Here is an 11,964-nt window from a genome sequence, read left to right on the forward strand (position 1 = left end):
GATTTTATTTTGAAGAAATAGATAAACTCTTGTGCTTCACTTATATTATTTTGAGAGTCTTTAGAACAACATGGTAGTTTGCTTTGGTTATGAATTTAGTTCTAATATGATGGGCATCCAAGAAGGATATAATAAATTTTTTCATATAGAGTGCATTGAATACTATGAGAAGTTTGATACTTGATAATTGTTTTGAGATATGGAGATGGTGATATTAGAGTCGTGCTAGTTGAGTAGTTGTGAATTTGAGAAATGCTTGTGTTGAAGTTTGTGATTCCCGTAGCATGCACGTATGGTGAACCGTTATGTTAAGAAGTCGGAGCATGATGTATTTATTGATTGTCTTCCTTATGAGTGGCGGTCGGGGACGAGCGATGGTCTTTTCCTACCAATCTATCCCCCTAGGAGCATGCGCGTAGTACTTTGTTTCGATAACTAATAGATTTTTGCAATAAGTATGTGAGTTCTTTATAACTAATGTTGAGTCCATGGATTATACGCACTCTCACCCTTCCACCATTGCTAGCCTCTCTAGTACCGCGCAACTTTCGCCGGTACCATAAACCCACCATATACCTTCCTCAAAACAACCACCATACCTACCTATTATGGCATTTTCATAGCCATTTCGAGATATATTGCCATGCAACTTTCCACCGTCCTGTTATTATGACACGCTCCATCATTGTCATATTACTTTGCATGATCATGTAGTTGACATCATATTTGTGGCAAAGCCACCGTTCATAATTCTTTCGTACATGTCACTCATGAGTCATTGCACATCCCGGTACACCGTCGGAGGCATTCATATAGAGTCATATCTTGTTCTAAGTATCGAGTTGTAATCATTGAGTTGTAAATAAATAGAAGTGTGATGATCATCAATAATAGCGTATTGTCCCAAAAAAGGCAAGAAAAGGAAGGCCCAAAAAAGAAAAAAAGGGAAATAAAATAAAAGGAGCAATTCTACTATCCTTTTACCACACTTGTGCTTCAAAGTAGCACCATGATCTTCATGATAGAGAGTCTCCTATGTTGTCATTTTCATATACTAGTGGGAATCTTTTATTATAGAACTTGGCTTGTATATTTCAACAATGGGCGTCCTCAAATGCCCTAGGTCTTCATGAGCAAGCAAGTTAGATGCACACCCACTTAGTTTCTTTTGTTGAGCTTTCATACATTTATAGCTCTAGTGCATCCGTTGCATGACAATCCCTACTCACTCACATTGATATCTATTAATGGACATCTCCATAGCCCGTTAATACGCCTAGTTGATGTGAGACCATCTTCTTCTTTTTATCTTCTCCACAACCACCATTCTATTCCACCTATAGTGCTATATTCATGGCTCACGCTCATATATTGCGTGAAGATTGAAAAAGTTTGAGAACATCAAAAGTATGAAACAATTGCTTGGCTTGTCATCGGGGTTGTGCATGATTTAAATATTTTGTATGGTGAAGATGAAGCATAGCCAGACTATATGATTTTGTAGGGATAGCTTTCTTTAGCCATGTTATTTTGAGAAGACATAATTGCTTTGTTAGTATGCTGAAAGTATTATTATTTCTATGTCAATATTAAACTTTTGTCTTGAATCTTATGAATCTGATTATTCTTGCCACAATAAAGAAAAATTACTTAGAGAAATATGTTAGGTAGCATTCTACATCAAAAATTCTGTTTTTATCATTTACCTACTCGAGGACGAGCAAGAATTAAGCTTGGGGATGCTGATACATCTCCATTTCATGTTATTATATTATCAACCTTGGATATTTTATATGCATTTATATGCTATTTTATATGATTTTTGGGACTAACCTATTAACCTAGAGCCCAATGCCAGTTTCTGTTTTTTTTCTTGTTTTAGAGTATCACAGAAAAGGAAAAATCAAACGGAGTCCAATTGACCTGAAACTTCACGGAACTTATTTTTAGGTCAGAAGAAGCCCACGGAGTATCGGAGATGGACCAGGAGAGTCCCGGCCTGCCCACGAGGGTGGGGGGCGCGCCTCCCTGCCTCGTGGACAGCGCGAAGGTCCACCGACGTACTTCTTCCTCCCATATTCTAACCTATAAGGATGCTAGCCAACTTGGCTCCAGGATGCTCCCTCGATTTGGTCCACTTCTGACCATTGGATCGGCCATCAGGCTCATTTGGGCCGTCTGATCTTCACTTCGTGGTCAAATTCAATTTTTACCTCGCGGTCATCTTTACTGGCCAATAACGGATGGGCTCGTCTCGTGAGTTCATTGGCTGGGTGTGGCTTTTCCATGTTCGCGAGGGATTCGCCAATCCGCTCCGCCCGCGCCCCACGCTCGGCTCGACCTGCAGAACAACCAGAAGGGTCAAACCCTAGCCGCCAAACCTTCTCGTCCCGAGCCCCGCGTCCCCTTCGCCTCGTCTCCTCCCCGCTCCATCCTCTCCCACGCCGCCGCCCCCTCTCCCCGCTTGCCTCAGCCGCCTCCTCTCCTCCCCGTGCCGCCGCCCCCCTCCTTTCTCCCTGTGCCGCCGGCCACCTCCATTCTCCCCGTGCTGGAGCAGAGATGCCTCAGTAGGGGCAGAACACCGGGGCTTTATCTCCCCTTGTCTAGCACCGGCCAGTGAACAAGACGGAGGGTAGCCAAGGGCGCCTCAAACAGCGGCTGCTCTTCTCCGGCTTGGACCAGAACCCTGGCGTCTGGGTAAGTGCAGAGGAGCGAGCAAAGCAGATGGTGCAGCCGGCCTCCTCCTCTCTCTCCCTCCCCTTGCTCTCACTCGCTTCAGCACCCTCCTCGCTGTTGGCTGCATACCCAGGTTAATCTCTCTCTTTCTCTGCCCCTTTGTCTCTTATTTATTTGATTTGATCTGAGAATAGAATCACTAGCGATATGTATTTTAGATTTAGGTCTTTGAGTATGGGATGTCTGAGGCAAACTTTTTATCCATGCATTTTTTTCCTATTGCAATATTTAGTCGATTTTGGAATAGAAGATCTGGAAATATTCCTTGCAGATTTAGGCCTGCAATTCACGTATTTGTTACTCTTCAACATTGAGATCAAGAAGTATTTATATCAACTTTTTTTAAACTACACACGATTTTCAAGTTGTTCTTTCATTTCTTCAAGGAGCTCCTTCAGTTAGTATGCTTGAATATCTGAGGTAGTTCTGCATTCTGACATGTTCTCCTTCATCTCTCTTTATGTTCTACAGATAATTGATGAAAAATCTTTGATAAAGAAATATCGGCGTCGTCTCATCGTCTTCATCGATACGAGCATCTCTATCGGACCACGCGTCCATGCCTCCCCATCTACCGTGCTGGAGTAGCCGCCTCCTGGTTGAGGTATCGCACTGCCACCGCTGCCGCTGCCTGGGTCCCTCCTCTTGCTCCTGCCGAGGTCACATGTTCGTCGAGGCATCAAGACACCTCGGTTTTCGTTTCTTTTTTCCTATTTCTGTTCTTCCACTTGTTTCTTCTTCCTGGACCTCCCTGTCCGCTGAAATTGCAGGCTGAGGTGAGCACCATGAGGAAGAGGATGTCAGTGGCTGATATAGAGAGCTCCTCGACCGGGGAAGTTGCAGTTCTGGAGGAACTCGAAGATGTCATTTTTCAGGTATGTTCACCGGAGGAGGGGTTACTATTTTGGCATGTCCAGTTAGTTCATTTAACCTTTGCATCTAACTCTGTCTGGCTTGTCGAGATTGCATACATGGTATTGATGTGTTGGTAAAGTCCTTTTAGATGAAAATAAAGTGTCTTTTTCTTTCTATATAGTTGACATGTGAATATTTATATTAACGAATGTAAGAGTTTTCTGAATTTTATCTTCTCATTTGCAGTTTTGATGGGAATCACTACAAATAGTTATGGTCATGAATGTAAGAGTTTTCTGAATTTTACCTCTCATTTACAATTTTGATGGGAATTGCTACAACAACAATTAGAAGAAACTGCATTGCAGGTTCAGAACCAATTTCTAGGGGTATGTACAAGCTGTTTTTATTCCATCTTGGTTTTAAATTGGTTAATTAGCATAGCATTTTGATTGTTGAGCTTTATTTCATCTACATTTGGTTCTGAACATGTGTGCTTTTAAGAAACTTCGTATTCTTCCCTATTTTGAAGAGCCCACAAAGAGACTAAAAAAATGGTGATAGTCATGTCCAGAATGTCGAAAGCTTCATTTTGGTCCATTAGATGGTTTATAGCTTTGTCACTGGAGGTTAGGTTGTCACATAGGGGTTGCTGCTTGTGAAAATTATATACAGCCATGAGTCCCTGACAAAATAATCGCAGCTTCTGAAAATTATATACAGCCATGAATGCTCCATAGTTCTACATGCAACACAGCTAATTACTGAATCTGCAATGCAAGCTTATTTCTGGTAGAAGCTTAGTGGATGAATTAGCATTGTGCAAAGTCTGTCTAAGCTCCCGTCTCTTTTCTTTCTATAAACTGGAAGGCCAGGATAGATTTCTTAATACCATTTTGGGATTGTTTGAGCACTGAACAATGTTAACATGTTTACCATTTCACATTTCTTAATACCATTTTGGGATTGTTTGAGCACTATACCAATGTTTTGCTTTCTGCTAAAGTCAAAGATATTGTATCCAGTGTTTTTCAATTGCCAACACATGCCAAATTCTGCATATTCGTTCCATGGAGAGTGTGGAAGTAATGTAATAATGTGGCACTGAGATTGGCGCGTGACGCCTACTTCCAGTGTACAGAGTTTATCAAAATGCACATGAGTTGTCCTGTCAAATGTTCAGAAAACTGTGATGTGTTAAAACTGCTGCCAGATTAGTTCACATGTGTCTTTCTCTTTACATAATTTCTTGCTTCTTACCGAACTTTACGCTGCATTTCTCTGAACTTTCTTGCTTGCTTGACTGCGTCGCCACAACTTTGGCTTGCGTTCTTCCCTCTCCCATATGGTCGCCATCTAGGTTCTCTTCCAGCGGTTGCTCAGATCATCCGACAAGGCTCTCTGCCAGATGCCTAATTCTTATTTTCTGTTGTTTTGTGTGCAGGATTATGGCAAGGAGCAGTGGTCGTTCGGGTTCTGGGGGAACGACATGCACAGGTTAACCCCGCAATTCAGAAATTCAGTCTTCGTATTGACATCCGAGACGAAGAGAAGTGCTGCAGAGACGCGTTTTATTTCAAAGTTACGATACTTATAAAGTAAGCCATGCTTTGTCAACCGAATATGTGTATGTATGTATATGCAATAAAGGCGAAGAACAGAGTCTTTACTTCTCTTCCAACGGATCTCCTAGCGAAATGAAGATATGGATAGGTGCTACTGAAGTAGCCAACATATACTTAGTATGGAGGAGAGCGCGTGGGTGTACATAATAGGGAAGCAAGTGAGATCCCAAGAAAATACGCATACAAGTATATCGCAAGTTTAATGCTATATTATTCTTAAATGAAAATTACACTAGGTTGACTTTTAATATACATGGAGCATCCTTTTTTCAACAGTCTAATTACTCCATGTAATTACTGCATCCATTTTGGTATGTGATACTGCAAGTGTAAATTCAGGAAAAAAACTATGTTGTTTAGTGTGAGCTGCAAATTTAGTTTTTGTTGGTGGATTTCCTCAACCATATTTTCGCTGCATAGAGTGGACTTGGTAGGAGTCTATTATTCAGCTCTGTTCTATGTTTGGAGAGCACTCTCTCTTTTTCCCTTTTGTAGGAAAATATTTTATAGAGAACTCTGCACTAACCCATGATTAGTAACTGTGATATATGATGATTATCCAATGACAAAACTGTTAGAGAAACCTTCATTTTGAAAAGGAATCATGACCTAAGGTCTTTTTATACATTTGTCTGGCTAATTTCACACACACACACACACACACACACACATATAATTTTTACATTCCATCTTCTATTTCAAGTAAATCCTTGCCCAACATGCTATTTACCACATATACGTACTTTAGCCTGCACAATTGACGGACCTGCTACAGTTCAGTAGGAAATTTCAGGGATGGACCAAGGAAAAAAGATGCTGATGGAGTGCCCTGTATTGCTACCTGATTTTTGGTGAACTTTCAAATTAGTTCTGCGCTGTCCTTCAACAACTGCTTTGTATAATCCAGAAGAATTGGTATCTGCACAGGCAATTGGTAGCGCGGTGCGCTTGCTTAGGCCATCTAACATATGGGCAGAGATAGAGTTTAGGCACCCGGATAAGGGGATATAGAGATTGTAGGCCAATATCTCATTAGCTGTACAATATGAAATAACTTAAGTGGCAATATCAAATGTTCTTCTCTTTTCATAGACAAAAGGGATAATGTGTTTTACTATATATATAAATTGACATGCCATAGATATTTATGGTACGATGCCTTTCCCACACATTCAATGGACAGTCCACTTCCATATTTATGTCTTCTTACACCCAGAATATGTCTCTCTTTTAAGTATTGACTGAAACATTAGCAATAAAATTATTAGAAGAGTTTATTCTTGCCTACATCGAAGCACTATAATGTCTACCATTCAGTTACAGTTTAAAGTTCATATATCGTAATAGTATTATAGGCTGTTTTTATATTTTTATCAATTGATGCTTTCTTATTAGATTTTTTTCAAGCCGGCTTCCTTCTCAACATCCTATACTAATATAGGTTATTGGATAAAGTTCTGTACTGATAGTACAAAACTTTGTGGTCGCCCAGGCTATTCAGCCTTTAATCATATTTAACATCGTCAGGTAAGTAACGATGTCATGATCAGAAGTCATTGGCTATGTGCTATATATATGCGCATAATTTCATAAACTACATTGTGCATGCGATTGTTTTCAGGAACAATAGATTTTCTTAATTTTTTAACTCAATGTGAAAATGAACATTGATGTTTTTTGTCCCTCGAAGGAGACGAGGTTTAATATTTGCTTACATGACCAGGAACATTAGGAGATGTTCAAATGAGTTGTGAAAGAAGAAGAGTTATTTGCAAAGATGGTAGCTTTCTTTTCTGTACAAAGATGATGGCTATACCCACAATATTGCTCTTGTTACCTTCTTTTGATGTAGACCTTAGCTCATTTTCTTAGCAACAAAAATTCTGAATTTATTGCGCGCACATGCTTATTTGGCCAATCAGGATAATAATAATTTTGCGGTTTTGTACAAGTTTTACCAGTTTATTGTTTTCAAAATTAGAATCTTGCTGATTAACCTATCTGCATTTTGTAGTAAAGTAGCTACCTACACGAGGTAGGTCCATTAACTCTTTTGTAGAACCAGATTGTTGATATTTCCTCAGAAGTAAAAATGTTACCTTTTCCTTTACTCGCTTACTTGAAACCAGACTATTAGGTACCCACCTTCCAAGATATATAAACAACCAAAAGTATCACGTCAGGCTATTCTTTGGTTGTTGATCAAACAACCAACACTCTGGTGTATAGGGTCTCTGGATAAACAAGCTCGAGGAGGCCGTTGTTTGGTGCAGCCCACGACAACAACTACACCATTGACCACTGAAGCAAGGTCCTTATATGGTCACTGAAGAAATCATCTTTCCTCCAACCGAATGGCACTTTTCTTGAATCTTAGTTGGTGTCTGTTGTAATTTACCATCATCCCTAAGACAAACTTGATTCTGTGTTGCCGTTCTTTATCTCTATTGTTTAATCCAAATTACTACTGTGACATGATAACATATATGATGCAATGGACAATATTCCTAAGAACTGCACGGACACAGTGCTTTATCATATCTTGAGCACATTTGATTTATTGTGTTGCCCATGTGTACAACTACTTGGATCATCTAATTGCAGACTCAACTATTGTAAGCTACTAATGATCTAATATGTTACATTCTTACATTATTAAGCAAATATTTGCATTTAGCTCTTGGTTTGAATTGGACTTTGCGCCATTTGGTGCAACGGGATACAGAATATTTGCTAAATTGGAACTCATCTTCTCTCAAATAACCAAGGGTTTGACCTGGTATCTTGCGCCATTTGGCGCAAAACAACATTTGTTTTCTGGATTCAGTTTTGGTTCTTTTTGTAAAAATAGTCGGATAGTGATCTTAATGAAACATTGCATTTTTTCATTCGCTGGTACAATTGGCAAATAAATTTGTATCACTATCAATTTTATCAGGTAAAAATACCAGCATGTTGTTTGTGGTAGGGCGATGTGTGTAGGGCGATGCACTGCTGCCCATGGAGCACTGCAAGGCTTCAGGATATGTACCGCAACTTAGAGAAACGACTCGACACAGTACCACTTGTTCCTATCACCATGCAAGTTGTCGATGCTTTACTGTTGAACTATTGATCACTCCCTTTTTTCTTTAATCTATGTGATGGTGTCCCTTACCATAAATACTTGTTATGTCAATTCAGTAGAAATGATGTTTTAGGCATGTTTGATAGTTATAAAAATCATAGACGATAGCTATTGCTATTATTGAGACGTTTCAAACTATTGTTCATCTGCTATTTATTGTTTGATGCTCCTTTGTTATTTCCATACAGAAGGGCTAAAGCTCCAATCATACATGTTTGCTTAAACCTAAAGCTCCTAACTAATGAAAATATTTTTAAAGCACTCATGGTTTTGAAGGTACTTATATTTTTAAACAAGAGCCTATGTATTTTTTTGCTCAAACACAAGTCACTAAAAACCGCAAATGTTTTCAATGTGAACATGATTTCAAATGGGTCTCTGCGAAAATGGTAGCACGTATTTTGTGCTATGACATTAAAATATGTATACACATATCATTGTAGATAACAATCCACCATGTTTCCTATTAAAGGGGATTAAACCATGGATATTTTTCATCGCGAACATGGATTTAGTGTGCCTCTGCGCCATTTGGTGCAACGGGTCCATTAGTATACCCACATACCCTAAAAACTTTGGGGAGCACAATAGATCAGGAGTTCCGTTGCCAGAAGCCTCCGTAGCCTCTGAAAACCAATCTAGACCCGTTCTGACACCCTGTCGGAGGGGGAATCCCTCTCCGGTGACCATCTTCATCATCCCGGCGCTCTCCATGACAAGGAGGGAGTAGTTCTCCCTCGGGGCTGAGGGTATGTACCAGTAGCTATGTGTTTGATCCCTCTCTCTCTCTCTCGTGTTCTTGAGGTGATACGATCTTGATGTATCGCGAGCTTTGCTATTATAGTTGGATCTTATGATGTTTCTCCCCCTCTACTCTCTTGTAATGGATTGAGTTTTCCCTTTGAAGTTATCTTATCGGATTGAGTCTTTAAGGATTTGAGAACACTTGATGTATGTCTTGCGTGGGATACCCGTGATGACAATGGGGTATTCTATTGATCCACTTGATGTATGTTTTGGTGATCAACTTGCGGGTTCCTCCCATGAACCTATGCATAGGGGTTGGCACACGTTTTCGTCTTGACTCTTCGGTAGAAACTTTGAGGCACTCTTTGAGGTTCTATGTGTTGGTTGAATAGATGAATCTGAGATTGTGTGATGCATATCGTATAATCATACCCACGGATACTTGAGGTGACATTGGAGTATCTAGGTGACATTAGGGTTTTGGTTGAATTGTGTCTTAAGGTGTTATTCTAGTACGAACTATAGGGCTGTTTGTGACACTTATAGGAATAGCCCAACGGATTGATTGGAAAGAATAACTTTGAGGTGGTTTCGTACCCTACCATAATCTCTTCGTTTGTTCTTCGCTATTAGTGACTTTGGAGTGACTCTTTGTTGCATGTTGAGGGATAGTTATATGATCCAATTATGTTATCATTGTTGAGAGAACTTGCACTAGTGAAAGTATGAACCCTAGGCCTTGTTTCAACGCATTGCAATACCGTTTGTGCTTACTTTTATCATTAGTTACCTTGCTGTTTTTATATTTTCAGATTACAAAAACCTATATCTATCATCCATATTGCACTTGTATCACCATCTCTTCGCCGAACTAGTGCACCTATACAATTTACCATTGTATTGGGTGTGTTGGGGACACAAGAGACTGTTTGTTATTTGGTTGCAGGGTTGTTTGAGAGAGACCATCTTCATCCTATGCCTCCTACGGATTGATAAACCTTAGGTCATCCACTTGAGGGAAATATGCTACTGTCCTACAAACCTCTGCACTTGGAGGCCTAACAACGTCTACAAGAAGAAGGTTGTGTAGTAGACATCACCAGACAGGTTGTCTGAGCCTTCTAGCTCAATCTGTCGTCAGCTCCTCCTCACCACCCGCCTCCTTCTCGTCTGCCTCCATCTCGACGCCAAGCGCTTCAACATATTGACATGGATGACACACATGATCATTGTTGCATCGTCATCCAACTCGTTCATCCTCATGGTCAATTTTTTGATATCCTTCGAAGAAGCCGCGAGCTCAACCGTCCTCTCTTCGAGGTTGATCTTCTTCTAGTCGCCATCATCGAGATGTTAAACCTCTCCGCCTTATTTCCCCCTTCACGTCGGAGCGCTTGACACATGCTTCCTCCTTCTTTGCCAAGACGCTCTTGAACCTCTCTGTCATCTTGGTTGCCGCCCCTTCTCGCTTCTCCTTATCCTCGTCCCACTTCTTTCCCCTGAACGACCTTCCAACCTTCTCGGGCAACTCTTTTGTTGGTGGGTTGGATCACCCGCTTCTTCATCGCCGATGCTGACGGTCTTGATGGAGTTGGCAGTGTTTAGTTGCCACTTGGGTTGCCCATTAAACTTCAACCAACAATTCATGATGACGAAGTTCTTCGTCTCCACCTTCAAGAACAAGTTGCACACACGGGAGGCTAGAAAAAAAGACATTGTCAACAAGTTGCATATTCCGTCAAATGACCAACACATAGAGCATATCCAGCCAACAAGTTGCATATCTGACCAAATGACAAAGACATATAATAAGTGTGCTATAATCCACCTCCTATCCCAACTAGAGGGACATGGGAAAAAGGACGAAAAATTACATAGTTCTAACATCCCACTTCCTCTTCTTAAGGGCAGCCTTGGTCACTCAAAAAGGTCACCTAGGCTATATAAGACCCCACATTGACATCTAAATAATCCCCTCCCACTTGAATAAACTCAAGGGTAGAAGTCACTCTCCCCCCTCCCTAGAACAACACTCAACAGGAGGTCGGGAACTCGATTCTGAGGGATCTAGTAAGGCTCAGACTAGTCGGGAGTCATGGTACTTAGGAAGCGGCAACACCCCACGTGTGGCGTGCACCGAGCACCTCTTGATGACTCTCCTCATAGGATGTAGGTCGTGCTTCGACGAGGCGACTTAACCCATTAAAAACATTGTTGTGTCACTTTATCACACACACCCTCATCTACTGATACTTATCAAACATATCTATAATTTTTAATTGTTTCATTGCTATTATATGATCATTTTATAGCAATTTATATTATTTTTTGGACTAACTTATTAATTTAGTGTCCAGTGTCGGTTCTTGTTTTCTGCTTGTTTTTGGCTTCGCAAGAAATCAATATCTACGGAGGTCAAAATCACTTGCCACTTTAATATGATTTTTTTGGGGCAACACAAAACACCAAAAGCTTCGGGAGAGATCGAGAGGCCAAGCCATGAGCCCACACAGCCACCCCGCGTGGCCAGGAGTGGTTGTGCCACCTGCCCGTGTGTGAAGGAAATATGCCCTAGAGGCAATAATAAAGTTATTATTTATTTCCTTATATCATGATAAATGTTTATTATTCATGCTATAATTGTATTAACCGGAAACATAATACATGTGTGAATACATAGACAAACAGTATGTCACTAGTATGCCTCTACTTGACTAGCTCGTTGAATCAAAGATGGTTAAGTTTCCTAGCCATAGACATGAGTTGTCATTTGATTAACGGGATCACATCATTAAAGCATTATGTGATTGACTTGACCCATTCCGTTAGCATAGCACTTGATCGTTTAGTTTGTTGCTATTGCTTTCTTCATGA

General features: G+C 40.5%; 1 protein-coding gene across 20 annotated transcripts; it reads left to right on the plus strand.

Annotated features, from left to right (window-relative positions):
* The first annotated feature begins 2,273 nt into the window (after positions 1-2,273).
* LOC125536375 lies at positions 2,274-8,055 on the plus strand. 20 transcript variants are annotated; one of them, XR_007295024.1, is made up of 6 exons: positions 2,274-2,809; positions 3,208-3,611; positions 3,838-3,980; positions 5,036-5,189; positions 6,658-6,743; positions 7,446-8,055. XR_007295024.1 is itself a non-coding variant. In XM_048699585.1 (5 exons), the coding sequence occupies exons 2-5, from the start codon at positions 3,296-3,298 to the stop codon at positions 6,680-6,682; spliced, it is 228 nt and encodes a 75-aa protein (XP_048555542.1). In that variant the 5' UTR covers positions 2,274-2,809; positions 3,208-3,295; the 3' UTR covers positions 6,683-8,055. The 20 variants fall into 20 exon arrangements, 3 of the variants coding, with proteins under 3 accessions (XP_048555542.1, XP_048555541.1, XP_048555540.1); XR_007295015.1 differs by lacking the exon at positions 3,838-3,980 and having other exon boundaries at positions 3,208-3,340; positions 3,507-3,611; positions 5,036-5,088; XR_007295021.1 differs by having other exon boundaries at positions 6,658-8,055.
* The last annotated feature ends 3,909 nt before the right edge of the window (positions 8,056-11,964 follow it).

This window comes from Triticum urartu, chromosome 2 (genome assembly GCF_003073215.2).
Source record: "Triticum urartu cultivar G1812 chromosome 2, Tu2.1, whole genome shotgun sequence".
NCBI lineage: Eukaryota > Viridiplantae > Streptophyta > Magnoliopsida > Poales > Poaceae > Triticum > Triticum urartu.